The sequence below is a fragment of the Heptranchias perlo genome, chromosome 23 (assembly GCF_035084215.1).
Source record: "Heptranchias perlo isolate sHepPer1 chromosome 23, sHepPer1.hap1, whole genome shotgun sequence".
NCBI lineage: Eukaryota > Metazoa > Chordata > Chondrichthyes > Hexanchiformes > Hexanchidae > Heptranchias > Heptranchias perlo.
In genome coordinates this window covers 45919760-45938971 of record NC_090347.1, presented here as the reverse complement: position 1 = coordinate 45938971, position 19212 = coordinate 45919760, and the positions used below count along the sequence as shown (strand labels likewise).

The following is a 19212-nucleotide window of genomic DNA, read 5'->3' as shown; positions in this document are numbered from 1 at the left end:
GCAAGACATGCCAGATCATCGACACAGATACCACCATCACACGAGAGGACACCACCCACCAGGTACATGGTTCATACTCCTGTGACTCGGCCAACGTTGTCCACCTCATACGTTGCAGGAAAGGATGCCCCGGAGCATGGTACATTGGCGAGACCATGCAGACACTGCGACAACGGATGAACGGACACCGCGCAACAATCGCCAGACAGGAGGGTTCCCTCCCAGTCGGGGAACACTTTAGCAGTCAAGGACATTCAGCCACCGATCTTCGGGTAAGCGTTCTCCAAGGCGGCCTTCGAGACACACGACAACGCAAAATCGTCGAGCAGAAGTTGATAGCCAAGTTCCGCACCCATGAGGACGGCCTCAACCGGGATCTTGGGTTCATGTCACGCTACACGTAACCCCACCAGCAAAAAGGGGGAAAAAATTATGTTTTTTAATATTCTCTCTCTCTCTCTCTCTCTGCCATTTTGGGTTTCTTTCTGCCTGTCTGTGTAATTGACACAATGTATATCCAGTGTACTGGGACGTGCTGTTCTCCGTGACTGGCCTGTTTGAATAACAACGACACCTTTTGATTGGTGTGATGCTGTCCCAGCCTAATATAAGATATGCGATTTGAGAACCTTTTCACTCATTCATCTGACGAAGGGGATAATCTCCGAAAGCTTGTGATTTTAAAATAAATTTGTTGGACTATAACCTGGTGTTGTAAGATTCCTTACATTTGTCCACCCCAGTCCATCACCGGCATCTCCACATCACAGTATAGGGTGGGGTAGGGTCTATGATAGAGTGGAATAGATTAATGTTTGTCTCCATGTCAGGAGACCAGCCAGCAGATAAGTGAAGAAGTGGCTCTGACTGCAGCTCCAGAAACAGGGCCAATGAGCAGAATTCCCAGATCCAGGAAAGAGATGAACAACGGATAATGCTGATTGCACTGACCCATTCCGATTCACTCCCAGAAATGGGAATCTCAGCTTCTCCAATAGTGTGGAGAACGGTTTAATGTATTTGGAGATCTGAACTCTACTTCCTATTCATGTTCCCAGTCAGCTGATCTTTATAAAATGGACATGGCCATCAGGTAAATGGATCATCGAGGGCCAACTCCCAGTCAAGACATGTCATTGTTATTCATGAATACCCAGTAATAGGAGGGGGTGCAGCCCAGATTCACCAGAATGATACCAGGACTAAAAGGGTTAAATTATGAGGACAGGTTGCAAAGACTGGGCTTGTATTCCCTTGAGTAGAGAAGATTAAGGGGTGATCTAATTGAGGTGTTTAAGATCATTAAAGGATTTGATAGGGTAGATAGAGAGAAACTATTTCCTCTGGTGGGGGAATCAAGAACAATGAGACAGGACCTTAAAATTAGAGCTCGACTGATCAGGGGTGATGTCAGGAAGCATTTCTTCACACAAAGGGGAGTGGAAATCTGGAAAACTCTCCCCCAAAAAGCTGTTGAGGCTGGGGATCAATTGAAAATTTCAAAACTGAGATTGATAGATTTTTTGTTAGGAAAGGGATCAAAGGTTACGGAACAAGGTGGGCAGATGGATTAAGGTACAGATCAGCCATGATCTAATTGAAAGGCGGAACAGGCTCGAGGGACTGAATGGCCTCCTCCTGTTCCTAATAGACGAGGGATGCCAGAGTTCACGGGCCGAGCAAGGCAGAGCTCCATGTTCAATAATTCTAGACAGAACGTGGTCAGCTCAGGATGGGAAACAGACAGCTGTTACTGTCAGCTCCCTCCTGCAGGTAAAGGGTGGTGTGAAGACAAGTTTTCTTATCAGGATAACTCTCTTGCGGTTGTAGGGTCAATGTCAGTCGAAGGTTCGTTGGAATAAATGGGGACCAGGGACCTCCCTCGGTGACACGTGGTGGAGTCATTCTTCACTTAGCCCTGACTATGAGTTCTTCCATTTTCTTCCTCAGTTTGAATTTTTGAATCTGTAAGAACATAGTTTTATTTTAAAAATTATCCTCGTTATAATGAGGCAACAAAAGAAAATAATTTGAAGAGATATTTTCAGCAACAAGAAAATTTCATCAAATTCAACAAGTCTGTTGCTTTGTTAGAGATCAATCCCACCTATCCAGCTTCTCACCACATCCCTCAATCCCACCTATCCACCTTCTCACCATATCCATCATTCCCTCAATCCCACCTATCCACCTTTTCACCACATTCCTCAATCCTACCTACCCACCTTCTCACCAAATCCCTCAATCCCACCTCTCACTACATCCCTCAATCCCACCTACCCACTTTCTTACCACATCCCTCAACCCCACTTTCTCACCACATCCCTCAACCCCACCTTCTCACCACATCCCTCATTCCGATGTAACCACCTTCTCACCACATCCCTCAATCCCACCTACCCATCTTTTCTCCATAATCCCTCAATCCCTCCTACCCACCTGCTCTCGATATCCCTCAACCCTACCTACCTACCTTCTCACCACATCCTGCAATACCAATGACCCTACTTAGAATCATAGAAAGGTTACAGTGGGGAAGGAAGCCAATCGGCCCATTGATCCCATTGCAGCTCTTTGTAAGAGCAATCTAGTTAGTCCCATTCCCCCGCTCTTTCCCCGTAGCCCTGCAAATTTTTTCCCTTCAAGTATTTATCCAATTCCTTTTTGAAGGCCACGATTGAATCTGCCTCCACCACCCTTTCGGGCAGTGCATTCCTGATCCTACCCACTCGCTGTGTAAGAAAGTTTTTCCTCATGTCCCCTTTGCTTCTTTTGCCAATCACCTTAAATCTGTGTCCTCTGGTTCTCGACCCTTCCACCAATGGGAACAGTTTCTCTTTATTTACTTTATCTAAACCCTTCATGATTTTGAACACCTCTATCAAATCTACTCTCAACCTTCTCTGTCCCAAGGAGAACGACCCCAGCTTCTCCAGTCTATCCACGTAACTGAAGACCCTCGTCCTGGAACCATTCTAGTAAATCTTTTCTGCACCCTCTCTAAGGCCTTCACATCCTTTCTAAAGTGCGGTGCCCAGAATTGGACACAATACTCCAGTTGTGGCCGAACCAGTGTTCTTTAAAGGTTCAACATAACTTCCTTGCTTTTGTACTCTATGCCTCTATTTATAAAGCCCTGGATCCCGTATGCTTTTTTAACTGCTTTCTCAACCTGACATGCCACCTTCAAAGATTTGTACACACATACCTCCAGGTCTCTTTGTTCCTGCACCTCCTTTAGAATTATACCCTTTAGTTTATATTGCCTCTCCTTGTTCTTCCTACCGAAATGTATCACTTCGTACTTCTCTGCATTAAATTTCATCTGCCATGTGTCCGCACATTCCACCAGCCTGTCTATGTCCTCTTGAAGTCTATCACTATCCTCTTCACTGTTCACAACACTTCCAAGTTTTGTGTCATCTGCAAATTTTGAAATTGTGCCCTGTACACCCAAGTCCAAGTCATTAATATATATCAAAAAAAGCAGTGGTCCCAGCACCGACCCCTGGGGAACACCACTGTACACCTCCCTCCAGTCCGAAAAACAACCGTTCACCACAACTCTCTGTTTCCTGTCATTTAGCCAATTTTGTATCCATGCTGCCACTGCAGCTTTTATCCCATGGGCTTCAATTTTGCTGACTAGCCTATTATGTGGCACTTTATCAAACACCTTTTGAAAGTCCATATACACAACATCAAACGCATTGCTCTCATCAACCCTCTCTGTTACCTCATCAAAAAACTCAATCAAGTTAGTAAAACACGATTTGCCTTTAACAAATCCGAGCTGGCTTTCCTTAATTAATCCACACTTGTCCAAGTGACTATTAATTTTCTCCAGGATTATCATTTCTAAAATATTCACCACCATCAAGGTTAAACTGACTGGCCTGTAGTTGCTGGGTTTATCCTTTCACCCTTTTTTGAACAAGGGTGTAACATTTGCAATTCTCCAGTCCTCTGGCACCACCCCCGTATCTAAGGAGGATTGGAAGATTATGGCCAGCACCTCTGCAATTTCCACCCTTACTTCCCTCAGCAACCTAGTTTGCATCCCATCCGGACCAGGTGACTTATCCACTTTAAGTACAGCCAGCCTTTCTAGTATCTCCTCTTTATCAATTTTAGCCCATCCAGTATCTCAACTACCTCCTCTTTTACTGTGACTTTGGCAGCATCTTCTTCCTTGGTAAAGGCAGAGGCAAAGTACTCATTTAGTATCTCGGCCATGCCCTCTGCCTCCATGCGTTGGTCTCTTTTTTGGTCCCTAATCGGCCCCACCCCTCCTCTTACTGCCCGTTTACAATTTATATGCCTACAGAAGACTTTTGGATTCCCTTTTATGTTGGCCGCCAGTCTATTCTCATACTCTCTCTTTGCTCCCCTTATTTCCTTTATCACTTCTCCTCCATACTTTCTATATTCAGCCTGGTTCTCACTTGTATTATCAACCTGACATCTGTCATACTCCCTCTTTTTCTGCTTCATCTTACTCTCTATCTCTTTTGCCATGCAGGAAGCTCTGGCTTTGGTTGCCTTGTGGGAATGTATCTAGACTGTACCTCACCCATCTCCTCTTTAATAGCCGCCCATTGTTCGATTTCAGTTTTGCCTGCCAATCTTTGATTCCAATTTACCCGGGCCAGATCCGTTCTCAACCCACTGAAATTGGCCCTCCTTCAATTGAGTATTTTTACTCTAGATTGCTCCTTGTCCTTTTCCATAACTAATCTAAACCTTATGATACTATGATCGCTGTTCCCTAAATGTTCCCCCACTGACACTTGCTCCACTTGACCCACCTCATTCCGCAGAATCAGATCCAGCAACGCCTCCTTCTTCATTTGGCCGGAAGCATACTGGTCAAGAAAGTTCTCCTGAACACACTTCAGAAATTCCTCCCCCTCTTTGCCCTTTCCCCAATACTATCCCAGTCTATATTAGGATAGTTGAAGTCCCCCATTATCACTATACTATAGTTCTTGCATCTCACTGTAATTTTCCTACAAATTTGCTCCTCTATAATCCTTCCCACTCGTTGGTGGCCTATAGAATACACCCAATGATGGCATCTTTAACCAAATAGATTCTGTCCTTGACCCCTCCAGGACATCCTCTCTCTCCAGCACTGCAATATTCTCCTTAATCAATACTGCCACTCCCCCTCCTTTCTTCCCTTCCCTATCTTTCCTGAGCACCTTATATTCAGGAATATTTAGTACTCAATCCTGCCCTTTTTTGAGTCAGGTGTCCATTATCGCCACTACATCATATTTCCATGTGGCTATTTGCACCGGCAGTGGACTAACCTTATATATCACCCTTCATGCATTTATACACATGCACTCTAAATATATCTTAGACCTTCTTGTATTTGCTCTTAGTCTGATCCCACCTAATACCGTACCAATTATTACCGTAGTGCTGTCTCTCCTAATCCTTTGTACACCTTGTTTCTCCTTTCGAATGCTACATTCTGGTGCCCATTGCGCTGCCACCTTCTCACCATTTCCCTCAATCCCACCTACCCACCTTCTCACCATTTCCCTCAATCCCACCTACCCACCTTCTCACCATTTCCCTCAATCCCACCTACCCACCTTCTCACCATTTCCCTCAATCCCACCTACCCACCTTCTCACCATTTCCCTCAATCCCACCTACCCACCTTCTCACCACATCCCTCAATCCCACCTACCCACCTTCTCACCATTTCCCTCAATCCCACCTACCCACCTTCTCACCATTTCCCTCAATCCCACCTACCCACCTTCTCACCACATCCCTCAATCCTACCTACCCACCTTCTTAGCACATCCCTCAATCCCACCTACCCACCTTCTCACCACATCCCTCAATCCTACCTACCCACCTTCTCACCATTTCCCTCAATCCCACCTACCCACCTTCTCACCATTTCCCTCAATCCCACCTACCCACCTTCTCACCATTTCCCTCAATCCCACCTACCCACCTTCTCACCATTTCCCTCAATCCCACCTACCCACCTTCTCACCATTTCCCTCAATCCCACCTACCCACCTTCTCACCATTTCCCTCAATCCCACCTACCCACCTTCTCACCATTTCCCTCAATCCCACCTACCCACCTTCTCACCATTTCCCTCAATCCCACCTACCCACCTTCTCACCATTTCCCTCAATCCCACCTACCCACCTTCTCACCATTTCCCTCAATCCTACCTACCCACCTTCTCACCACATCCCTCAATCCCACCTACCCACCTTCTTAGCACATCCCTCAATCCCATCTACCCAGCTCCTCAGCACATCCCTCAATCCCACATCCCTCAATCCCACCTACCCACCTTCTCACTACATCCCTCAACCCCACCTTCTCAGCCCATCCCTCAACCCCACATACCATCCTTCTCACCACATCCCTCATTTCCACTTACTCACCTTCTCACCATGTCCTTCAACCCCATCCACCCACCTTCCCACAAAATCCCATCTACCCACCTTCTCACCACATCCCTCAACAACACCTACCCACAGTCTCACCACATCCCTCAATTCCACCTACCCAATTTCTCACCTCAGCCCACAATCCTACCTACCCACCCTCAATCTCACCTTCTCAGCGCATCCCTCAACCCCACCTTCTCAGCACATCCCTCAATCTCACCTTCTCAGCACATCCCTCAACCCCACCTTCTCAGCACATCCCTCAATCTCACCTTCTCAGCACATCCCTCAACCCCACCTTCTCAGCACATCCCTCAACCCCACCTTCTCAGCACATCCCTCAATCTCACCTTCTCAGCACATCCCTCAATCTCACCTTCTCAGCACATCCCTCAATCTCACCTTCTCAGCACATCCCTCAACCCCACCTTCTCAGCACATCCCTCAACCTCACCTTCTCAGCACATCCCTCAATCTCACCTTCTCAGCACATCCCTCAATCTCACCTTCTCAGCACATCCCTCAACCCCACCTTCTCAGCACATCCCTCAACACCACCTTCTCAGCACATCCCTCAACCTCACCTTCTCAGCACATCCCTCAACCCCACCTTCTCAGCACATCCCTCAATCTCACCTTCTCAGCACATCCCTCAACCTCACCTTCTCAGCACATCCCTCAACCCCACCTTCTCAGCACATCCCTCAATCTCACCTTCTCAGCACATCCCTCAATCTCACCTTCTCAGCACATCCCTCAACCCCACCTTCTCAGCACATCCCTCAATCTCACCTTCTCAGCACATCCCTCAACCCCACCTTCTCAGCACATCCCTCAATCTCACCTTCTCAGCACATCCCTCAACCCCACCTTCTCAGCACATCCCTCAACCCCACCTTCTCAGCACATCCCTCAATCTCACCTTCTCAGCACATCCCTCAATCTCACCTTCTCAGCACATCCCTCAATCTCACCTTCTCAGCACATCTCTCAACGCCACCAACCTGCGTTTTCACCACATCTCTTATTCACACCTACCCACCTTCTCACCACATCCCTCAAACCCACCTACTCACACATCCCTGAATCCCACCTACTAGTCTTCTCAACACATTCCTTAACCCACCAGCCCACTTTTTCACCACATCCCTCATTCCCACCTACCCAACTTCTTGCCACAGCCCTCTCTCATCTACCAAATTTCTCAACTCAATCCCACTTACCCACCCTCTAAGTATATCCCTCAACCCTACCATCTCACCACATCCCTCAACCCCACCATCTCACCATATCCCTCAACCCCACCTTCTCACCACATCCCTCAACCCCACCTTCTCACCACATCCCTCAACCCCACCTTCTCACCACATCCCTCAATCCCACTTTTCACCACATCCCTCATTCCCATCTACCCACCTTCTCACCATAACTATCAACCCCACCTACCCATCTTCTCACCACACCCCTTAACCCCACCTTCTCACCACATCCCTCAATCCCACCATATCTCTCAAAGCACTGTCCACAGACTGTGAAAATATGTTGGGTCCGTGCACTGGGCCCCACTGAGTGGGACAGTGTGTTGGGTCCGTGCACTGGGCCCCACAGAGTGAGACAGTGTGTTGGGTCCGGGCACTGGGCCCCACAGAGTGAGACAGTGTGTTGGGTCCGTGCACTGGGCCCCACTGAGGGGGACCGTGTGTTGGGTCCGTGCACTGGGCCCCACAGAGTGGGACAGTGTGTTGGCTCTGTGCACTGGGCCCCACAGAGTGGAACAGTGTGTTGGGTCCGTGCACTGGGCCCCACAGAGTGGGACAGTGTGTTGGCTCTGTGCACTGGGCCCCACAGAGTGAGACAGTGTGTTGGCTCTGTGCACTGGGCCCCACAGAGTGAGACAGTGTGTTGGGTCCGTGCACTGGGCCCCACTGAGGGGGACCGTATGTTGGGTCCGTGCACTGGGCCCCACAGAGTGGGACAGTGTGTTGGCTCTGTGCACAGGGCCCCACAGAGTGGAACAGTGTGTTGGGTCCGTGCACTGGGCCCCACAGAGTGGGACAGTGTGTTGGCTCTGTGCACTGGGCCCCACAGAGTGAGACAGTGTGTTGGCTCTGTGCACTGGGCCCCACAGAGTGAGACAGTGTGTTGGCTCTGTGCACTGGGCCCCACAGAGTGGGACAGTGTGTTGGCTCTGTGCACTGGGCCCCACAGAGTGGGACAGTGTGTTGGGTCTGTGCACTGGACCCCACAGAGTGGAACAGTGTTTTGGGTCTGTGCACTGGGCCCCACAGAGTGAGACAGTGTGTTGGCTCTGTGCACTGGGCCCCACAGGGTGAGACAGTGTGTTGGGTCCGTGCACTGGGCCCCACAGGGTGAGACAGTGTGTTGGCTCTGTGCACTGGGCCCCACAGGGTGAGACAGTGTGTTGGCTCTGTGCACTGGGCCCCACAGGGTGAGACAGTGTGTTGGCTCTGTGCACTGGGCCCCACAGGGTGAGACAGTGTGTTGGCTCTGTGCACTGGGCCCCACAGGGTGAGACAGTGTGTTGGCTCTGTGCACTGGGCCCCACAGGGTGAGACAGTGTGTTGGCTCTGTGCACTGGGCCCCACAGGGTGAGACAGTGTGTTGGCTCTGTGCACTGGGCCCCACAGGGTGAGACAGTGTGTTGGCTCTGTGCACTGGGCCCCACAGAGTGAGACAGTGTGTTGGGTCCGTGCACTGGGCCCCACGTGTTGGGTCCGTGCACTGGGCCCCACAGGGTGTGACAGTGTGTTGGCTCTGTGCACTGGGCTCCACAGGGTGAGACAGTGTGTTGGGTCCGAGCACCGGGCCCCACGTGTTGGGTCCGTGCACTGGGCCCCACAGGGTGTGACAGTGTGTTGGCTCTGTGCACTGGGCTCCACAGGGTGAGACAGTGTGTTGGGTCCGTGCACTGGGCCCCACAGAGTGAGACAGTGTGTTGGGTCCGTGCACTGGGCCCCACAGGGTGAGACAGTGTGTTGGCTCTGTGCACTGGGCCCCACAGGGTGAGACAGTGTGTTGGGTCCGTGCACTGGGCCCCACAGAGTGAGACAGTGTGTTGGGTCCGTGCACTGGGCCCCACAGAGTGAGACAGTGTGTTGGGTCCGTGCACTGGGCCCCACAGAGTGAGACAGTGTGTTGGGTCCGTGCACTGGGCCCCACAGAGTGAGACAGTGTGTTGGGTCCGTGCACTGGGCCCCACAGAGTGAGACAGTGTGTTGGGTCCGTGCACTGGGCCCCACAGAGTGTTTGGGTATGGTGTCTTGTGGGCGGGAATCAGTTACGCCATACCCAGGTTAAGATCTTGGTCTTAGGTCAGCTAACTCAGCACAGATGAGAATCACACCTGATTGGTACAGCTCAGCTACTCACTGCCTGAGCTATCGTAAACATCTGTCCTCTCCTGTTCTGCAGGGCAGGTCCTACCTCAAGTCTCACACTGTTGCCTCCCTCATGGGTTTTATCTTCCTAGTACCTTCTCCTAGGTGGGCTGCAACCAAGGCTAAAGAGACCCACCTATCCTTTACCATGGGGCGGGCCACTCATATTCATTGGACGTAAGTACCCTCACTGGATATCAATCCAGTATTCAGAGACCACGGCCCCGATATTTACAGAGAGTTGGGGATGAAGCGGGGGAGTGTGGGAGGGAGAAATCCGGAAAACCCGGGGACGCGGAGCTCCGATATTAACGGCAGGACCTCATCATAATTTTTAAATTCCATTTCCCACTCGGCAGCTGGTCAAATTGACAGACTGACTGGCAGCAGGTCGGGAAAGCCAGTGGCAGGAGGCCACAGCCTGGGGGCGTGGGGGACAGCTTGGTGGGAAGGAGGGAAAGATTAGGGTTCGGGATCGGGGCTTGATGGGCAGGGGTGGCCAGAGCCCGACAATGGTGAGTAGGGGAGGGGAGATCGTGGATTGGTGAGAGGGGAATCATCGATCACCACAGCGAAGAGAGGCCGCGATCAGCAGAAGGGAGGCCGAAGATTTGCTTGAGGGGTCGGGGGAGCTCTGAAAGGCACTAGCCTGATGCATCCACCAGGTTTCTCGAGCCCGGGAATCCCGGTTGGGTACAGTAACATTTAAATCAGGCTCCCAACTGTACTGTGGGAGTTTGATTTACGATGGGACACAGACATGCCTCGCAACCCAACACCGTAAAAATGGCGGCAAGAACGTAGGTGACACGTTTCCCGATTTTACATTTTTAACCCCTCTCCGACCCTCTCCTGCCCAGTGTGGGGATATTAATATCGACCCCCATATTCCAGTCTTCACTCACCCGGGAGTGTCCAGAGTGGGGCTCGAACCCTTCCCTTCTGACTCAGAAGATGAGAATACTACTCCTGAGCCAAAGGCTCACTCCATAATAAATATATCAAGAGTATATTCGTTTCTGCCATTAACACAACATGGAATCAAATCGCAGCATCGGCCTTCAAACCCCACATTAACTGTAGGAGCCAGAACACGTGGGAATGTTCTCCATCCCTTGATGATCGCATTCTATTATATAAATACATATTTCTCCTTTACATTTCAGTTATCAGAAACTAATAAAGTCTGTGCCCTGACAGAGCTCTTTTCAGGATTGCTGCTATTGTACGTACCTTCCCAGAGACAGTCATAGGGAAATCGTTCACAAACTCAAAATACCGCGGGATCTTGAAGTGGGAGATCTGTGAGGCACAAAGAGATCAGACAGTGGAAATGTTCTGCTTAAACTTTTCCCTCCCAACTCATTAAAGGCCAAGTGATGGAGAGCTGGTCGGATTAGGGAGCTTTGGTGAAATCTCCCTGCTCTGAATGTCAGTCTGGCCCGCATTACCCCTTCCACAAACACGAGGGGGTCAATTTTTGCTGCCTTAGCCTGGCGTTAATGGGATGGTAACAGTCTCAAAATGGGGTCAGTAGCCTCACCGTCGCGTTACCACCAGCAATGCGTCTGGCGCCATTTTGAACGGGGCCTACCGTCAGTTGGACAAACGCTGTTTGATTCAGGTGATAGGCCGCTTTTAACATGGAAATCGGCATCCTGTGACGTAGGTAGGAGCCCCGACTGCCATTTTAGGCCAGAACTGGTCAGAGCCTGTGCAGTACTCACTCCAACCAGTCCCAAGGGCGATGGAACCGAAGAGGCCAAGCAAAATAATCTGGGCCACTCCGTCCCAGGAGCCCCCCAAACCTGAGGCCTCACTTTGACGAGCTACACCGGGACCAATGTTTGGTTCCCCGCAGCTCACCAGCTACATTTAAATGAGGTCAGTGCCTCAAATTCACGGTGATCTCTTTGCCACTTGAATGGATGGCCAATCAACGTGTTCCGCCAGTCACCCAAAGATCAAAATCGACCCCAAGGAAAGAAAACAAACTGGGAATGCTACAGATCAGAAATAGAAAGTGCTAGAAATACACTACATCTGAGGAGAGAAAAGACAAATTAATGTTTCAGAGATAGACTTCATTAGAATGACAAGAGGAACCTGGGAGGCTGATGGTTTTCAATCACCCACTCCCTCAGATATGTAGGCAGGACAGCTCCTTCACAGGCCTGACTAACACCATCCCGTTCTCTATTACATGCAATTCCATCCCAGAAAATCAATCCTCTTCCCATTCACTCCATTCCCAGAAAACCAAACCCCTTCCCATTCACTCCATTCCCAGAAAACCAAACCCCTTCCCATTCACTCCATTCCCAGAAAACCAAACACCTTCCCATTCACTCCTGTCCCAGAAAACCAAACACCTTCCCATTCACTCCCATTCCAGAAAACCAAACCTCTTCCCATTCACTTTATCCCAGAAAACCAAACCATTTCCCATTCACTCCATTCCAAGAAAGCCAAACCCCTTCCCATTCACTCCCTTCGCATAAAACCAAACCACTTCCCATTCACTCCATTGCCACAAAACCAAAGCTCTTCCCATTCACTCCCTTCTCCGACCAAACCCCTTCCCATTTACTCGTGGAACCAACCAAGGAACAGGCTATTTTAGATCTTGTATTGTGCAATAAGACAGGGTTAATTAGTAATCTCATCGTAAAGGATCCTCTGGGGAAGAATGATCATAATACGACAGAATTTCACATTGAGTTTGAGAGTGACATAATTAAGTCAGAAACTAGAGTCTTAAACTTAAATAAAGCCAATTACATAGATATGGGAGGGCGAGTTGGCTACGGTAGATTGGGAAATTAAATTAAAGGGTATGATGGTAGACAAGCAGTGGTAAACATTTAAAGACATATTTCAAAATTCTCAACGAATATACATTCCATTGAGAAATAAAAACTCCACGGGAAAAGTGATTCATCCGTGGCTAACTAAAGAACTTAAGGATAGTATTAGATTAAAAGAAGAGGCCTATAATGTTGCGAAGAAGTGTAGTAAGTCTGAGGATTGGGAGAGTTTTAGAAACCATCAAAGGATGACCAAAAAATTGATACAGAGGGAGAAAGTAGAATATGAGAGTAAACTAGCAAGAAATATAAAAACAGATTGTAAGAGCTTCTACAAGTATGTAAAAAGGAAGAGAGAAACAAAAGTAAATGTTGGTCCCTTAGAGGCTGAGACAGGAGAAATTATAATGGGGAATAAGGAAATGGCAGAGACATTAAACAAATATTTTGTATCTGTCTTCACAGTAGAAGACACAAAAAAAATACTAAAAATAGTGGGGAACCAAGGGGCTAATGAGAGTGAGGAACTTAAAGTAATTAATATCAGTAGAGAAAAAGTACTGGAGAAACTAATGGGACTAAAAGCTAACAAATCCCCTGGACCTGATGGCCTACATCCCAGGGTTCTAAAAGAGGTGGCTGCAGAGATAGTGGATGCAATGGTTGTGATCTTCCAAAATTCTCTAGATTCTAGAATGGTCCCCATGGATTGGAAGGTAGAAAATGTAACCCCGCTATTCAAGAAAGGAGGGAGAGAATACAGGGAACTACAGGCCAGTTAGCCTGACATCGGTCATCGGGAAAATGCTGGAATCCATTATTAAGGAAGTGGTAACAGGGCACTTAGAAAATCATAATAAGATTAGGCAGAGTCAACATGGGTTTATGAAAGGGAAACCATGTTTGACAAATTTATTAGAGTTTTTTGAGAGTGTAACTAGCAGGGTAGATAAAGGGGAACCAGTGGATGTAGTGTATTTGTATTTTCAAAAGGGATTCAATGAGGTGCCACATAAAAGGTTGTTACGCAAGACAAGGGCTCATGAGGTTAGGCGAATATATTAGCATGGATAGAGGATTGGTTAACGGACAGAAAACAGAGAGTAGGGATAAACGGGTCATTCTCAGTAGTGGGGTGCCGCAAGGATCAGTGCTTGGGCCTCAGCTATTTACAATCTATATTAATGACTTAGATGAAGGGACCGAGTGTAATGTATCCAAGTTTGCTGACGATACAAATCTAGGTAGGAAAGCAATCTGTGAGGAGGACACAAAGAGTCTGCAAAGGGTTAATTGAGTGAGCAATAGGCGACAGATGGAGTATAATGTGGGGAAATGTGAGGTTATTCACTTTGGTAGGAAGAACAGAAAAATAGAATATTTTTTAAATGGTGAGAAACTTTTAAATGTTGGTGTTCAGAGAGATTTGGGTGTCCTTGTACAAGAAACACAGAAAGTTAACACGCAGGTACAGCAAGCAATTAGGAAGGCAAATGGTATGTTGGCCTTTATTGCAAGGGGGTTGGAGTACAAGAGTAAGTAAGTACAGGGTTTTGGTGAGACCTCACCTGGAGAACTGCGTACAGCTTTGGTCTCCTTATCTAAGGAAGGATATACTTGCCTTAGAGGCGGTGCAACGAAGGTTCACTAGATTGATTCCTGGGATGAGAAGGTTGTCCTATGAGGAGAGATTGAGTAGAATGGGCCTATACTCTCTGGAGTTTAGAAGAATGAGAGATGATCTCAATGAAACATATAAGATTCTGAGGGGGCTTGACAGGGTAGATGCTGAGAGGCTGTTTCCCCTGGCTGGAGAGTCTAGAACTAGGGGGCATAGTCGCAGGATAAGGGGTCGGCCATTTAAGACTGAGATGAGAAGGAATTTCTTCACAAAGAGGGTAGTGAATCTCAGGAATTCTCTACCCCAAAGACTGTGGATGCTCAGTCATTGAGTATATTCAATTGTGGAATGGTCCACACCATTCACCTGAGGAAGGAGGTAGCCTCCGAAAGCTTGTGGAATTTAAAATAAATTTGTTGGACTATAACTTGGTGTTGTAAAATTGTTTACAATTGTCAACCCCAGTCCATCACCGGCATCTCCACATCATGAGTATATTCAAGGCTGAGATCGATAGATTTTTGGACTCTAGGGGAATCAGGGGAAATGAGGACCGGGTGGGAAAGTGGAGTTGAGGTCTAAGATCAGCCATGATCTTAATGAATGGCAGAGCAGGCTCGAGGGGCCTTATGGCCTACTCCTGCTCCTATTTATTATGTCCTTATATGTTCTTATGTACTCCTGTCGCAGAAAACCAAACCACTTCCCATTCACTCCATTCCTAGAAAAACCCCCTTCACATTCATTCACATCCCAGAAAACCAGCCCCTTTCCATTTACTCCCTTCCCCGATAAAATCCCTTCCCATTCATTCCCATCCCTAATCAAACCTCTTTCCATTCACTCCCATCCCATGAAACCAAACTCCTTCATATTCACTCCAGTCCCAGGAAAGGAAACCTATTCCCATTTACTCCCTTCCCAGGAAACCAAACACCTTCCATTCACTCCCTTCCCAGAAAACCATGCCCCTTTCTATCCACTTTTGTCCCAGAAAATCAAACCACTTCCCATTCATCCCATTCCCAGAAAATCAAATCCCTTCCCATTCACTCCTGTCACAAAAATCCAAACCCATTCCCATTCACTTCCATCCCTGACCAAACCACTTCCCATTTTCTCCATTCCCATTAAAACAAAACCCTTCCTATTCAGTCCTTTACAAGACCTAACCCCTTATCATTCATTCAATTCCCAGAAAATGAACCCCCTTCCCATTCAGTCCCTTCACTGACCAAAACCCTTCCCATTCACTCCAATCCCAGAAAACCAAACCTCTTCCCATTCACTCCCTTCCCAGAAAACCAAATCCCTTCCCACTCACTCCCTTCCCAGAAAACTAACCCCTTCCCATTCACTCCCATCCCAGAAAACCAAACCCCTTCCCATTCATTCCTATCCCAGAAAACCAAACCCCTTCCCATTCATTCCTATCCCAGAAAACCAAATCCCTTCCCACTCACTTCCATCCCAGAAAAACAAACCCATTCCTATTCACCCTCCTCCCAGAAAAGAAACCCCTTCTCTTTCACTCCTGGCCCAGAATAAATCCCTTCCCATTTACTCCATACCCATAAAACGAACGCCCTTTCCATTCCGTTCTTTCCCCTGACCAAACCCCTTCCCATTCACTCCTGCCCCAAAAAATATATGTTCCCAATCACGCCTGTGCCACGAAACCAAACTGCTTCCAATTCACACCTGGCCCAGAACAAAGCCCTTCCCATTCACTCCATTTCCAGAAAACCAAACCCCTTCCCATTCACTCCCGTCTCAGGAAACCAAGCCTCTTCCCATTCACTTCCATCCCTGAACAAACCACTTCCCATTTACTCCATTCCCATTAAATCAAACACATTCCCATTCAGTCCTTTCCTGGAAAACCAAACCACTTCCCATTCAGTCCTTTCCATGACCAAACCCCTTCCCAATCATTCCCGTCCCAGGAATCAAAATGGCGTCTCTTTCACTCCTGGTGCAGAATAATACCCTTTCCATTCAACTTCGTCCCAGAAAAACAACCCCATTCCCATTCAGTCCCTTCCCAAAAAAACAAACCTCTTCTCATTCACACCATTCCCAGAAAAGCAAACCCCTGCACATTCAGTCCTTTCCCTGACCAAACACCTTTCGTCACTTCTGTCCCAGGAAATCAAACCACTTTCCATTCACTACTGCCTCAGAAAACCAAACCTTCCCATTTGCTCCCATCTCAGGAAACCAAACTCCTTCCCATTCACTCCTGGGCCAGAACAAACCCCTTCCCATTCACTTCCATACCAGATAGCCAAACCCCTTCCCATTCGCTCCCATCCAGAAAAACAAACTCCTTCCCATTCACACCTGTCCCAGATAACCAAACCCCTTTTCATTCACTCCATTCCCAGAAAACCAAACCCGTTCCCATTCACTCCATTCCCAGAAAACCAAACGCGTTCCCATTCATTCCATTCCCAGAAAACCAAACCTGTGCCCATTCACTTCTTTCCCCGACCGTGACTCTTCCCTTTCATTTCCATCCCCGACTAAACCACTTCCCATTTACTCCGTTCCCATAAAATCAAACCATTTCTGTTTCATTCCCTTCTCCGACCAACCCCTTCCCATTCACTCCTTTCCCAGTCCAAACATCTTCCCATTCACTTATGTCGCAGACCACCCCCTTCCCATTCATTCCCTTCCTGGAAACCATAGCACTTTCCATTCACTCCAGTCCCAAAAATCCAAACCCCATCCTACTCACACCGTTCCCATAAAACCAATCCCCGCCCCTTTCATTCCCTACCAGAAAACCAAACCCCTTCCCATTCACTTCCATCCCTGACCAATCCATTTCCCATTTACTCCAATCCCATTAAACCAAACCCCTTCTCATTAAGTCCTTTCCATGATGACACCTCTTCTCATTCACACAGAAAATCAAGCCCCTTCCCGTTCACTCCTGTCCCAAATATCCAAACCCCTTCCTATTCACTCCTGTCCCAAAAATCCAAATCCTTCCCATTCACTCACTTCCTAGAAAAGCAAACACCTTCCCATTCACTCCTATCCCATAAAACCAAACCCCTTCCCATTCACTCCTGTCCCAAAAATCCAAACTCCTTTCCATTTACTCCATTCCCATTAAAACTAAATCCCTTCTCATTCATTCCCTTCTCCGCCCAAACCCCTTTTCCATTCACTCCTGCCCCAGAAAACCAAAAGCCTTCAAATTCGCTCCTGTCCCAGGAAATCAAACCCTTTCCCATTCACTCCTGTCCCGGAAACCAAACCACTTTCCATTCACTCCTGTCCCGGAAACCAAACCCTTTCCCATTCACTCCTGTCCCAGAAACCAAACCACTTTCCATTCACTCCCGTCTCAGGAAATTAAATCCCTTCCCATTCACTCCCTTTCCAGAAAACCAAACCCCTTCCCATTCACTCCTGTCCTGGAATCCAAACCCCTTCCCATTCACTCTCATCCCAGAAAACCAAACCCCTTCCCATTCACTCCTGTCCTGGAATCCAAACCCCTTCCCATTCACTCCCATCCCAGAAAACCAAATCCCTTCCCATTCATTCCATCTCCATAAAACCGAACCCGTTCTCATTCAATCCTGTTCAATAAAACCAAACGCCATCCCGTTCACTCCTGTCCCAGTGCTCAGCACAATAGCTGCAGTCGAACTGTTGCCACAATCTGTAAATGTTTACATTTGTTTAGACTGAATTACCGCTGTGCTGTTGGTGGATTGACGTGGACCTTCCGATGTGAAGATCTGAACACTTGGTGATTTGCATCCCCACCTCGAAGAATAGAAAGTGATCCCGATCCATCATGAACCTTTCTGAGGAGTCGGCTTCCATCTTGACTGGGAACCGACTGTTTCTCAAATTTGAAAGTCAATGGGGTAGATTTCCTGAGACTCCACGCCCAACGGCAATCTCACTGGGAACGTCAATCGGAGAATCTGGAATTTAGGGCTCTCTTGATTTTCTACTTATCAATTTTAATGGCCAGAAAATCTTGAACGATCTGGCTACAGTGCCTAGACCTCCATGCCTGACACTCTGATCAGCACTCACGCTGATACGACTCCCAGTGGCCTCACAGAGGGCTCACAAAATGTACCCTAATGGCTCCTCATATTTCTATGTCTATAATAAAGACACAGTCCTAAAAGATGTCGCATGGACTTTTTTTTACGACATGTTAATCTGCTACATGAGTATGACGATATCAGGCTACAGTCCGCAAAGTTACGTACCCGTCCTTTACAATAGGTCTTAAGTTCCTCAGCTGTGCACTCCATTCCGTCCCACACTTTCACACAGGCACAGACCTCCTCACCCATCTTGTAGTCATGAACTCCAATTACCTGCAAACAGAACATGGAGTTAGCCCCAATCAAACAGTCACCCCCACCCATTTACTGAGCCATTGCACCACCCAGCACCCTCACAGCTGCTTTTCAATTCAATTCATTGGCGGAAAAGGCTCGAGGGGCTGAATGGCTTCTTCCTGTTCCTATATTCCTAGTAAAACTCCCTCTACACTGTCCCATCAAACACTCCCAGGGCAGGTACAACATGGGTGAGATACAGAGTAAAGCTCCCTCTACACTGTCCCATCAAACACACCCAGGGCAGGTACAACATGGGTTAGATACAGAGTAAAGCTCCCTCTACACTGTCCCATCAAACACACCCAGGGCAGGTACAACATGGGTTAGATACAGAGTAAAGCTCCCTCTACACTGTCCCATCAAACACTCCCAGGGCAGGTACAACATGGGTTAGATACAGAGTAAAGCTCCCTCTACACTGTCCCATCAAACACTCCCAGGGCAGGTACAACATGGGTTAGATACAGAGTAAAGCTCCCTCTAAACTGTGTGAACAATATGCCTCTGTTGCAATGTCAGAATAAAGCTCCCTAATACACCAGTGTGATATTTTCCCGTAAATG

General features: G+C 47.9%; 1 protein-coding gene across 1 annotated transcript in view; it reads right to left on the bottom strand.

The window, feature by feature from the left end:
* Positions 1–688: 688 nt before the first annotated feature.
* Positions 689–19212, bottom strand: part of acsf2 (acyl-CoA synthetase family member 2) — a 240488-nt gene continuing 221964 nt past the window's right edge. The window contains exons 14-16 of the mRNA XM_068004423.1: positions 18512–18622; positions 11067–11135; positions 689–1965 (exon numbers count right to left, since the gene is read on the bottom strand). Of these exons, the coding sequence (XP_067860524.1) occupies positions 1909–1965; positions 11067–11135; positions 18512–18622 (237 nt within the window). The 3' untranslated portion in view covers positions 689–1908. The remainder of the gene's footprint in view (positions 1966–11066; positions 11136–18511; positions 18623–19212) is intronic.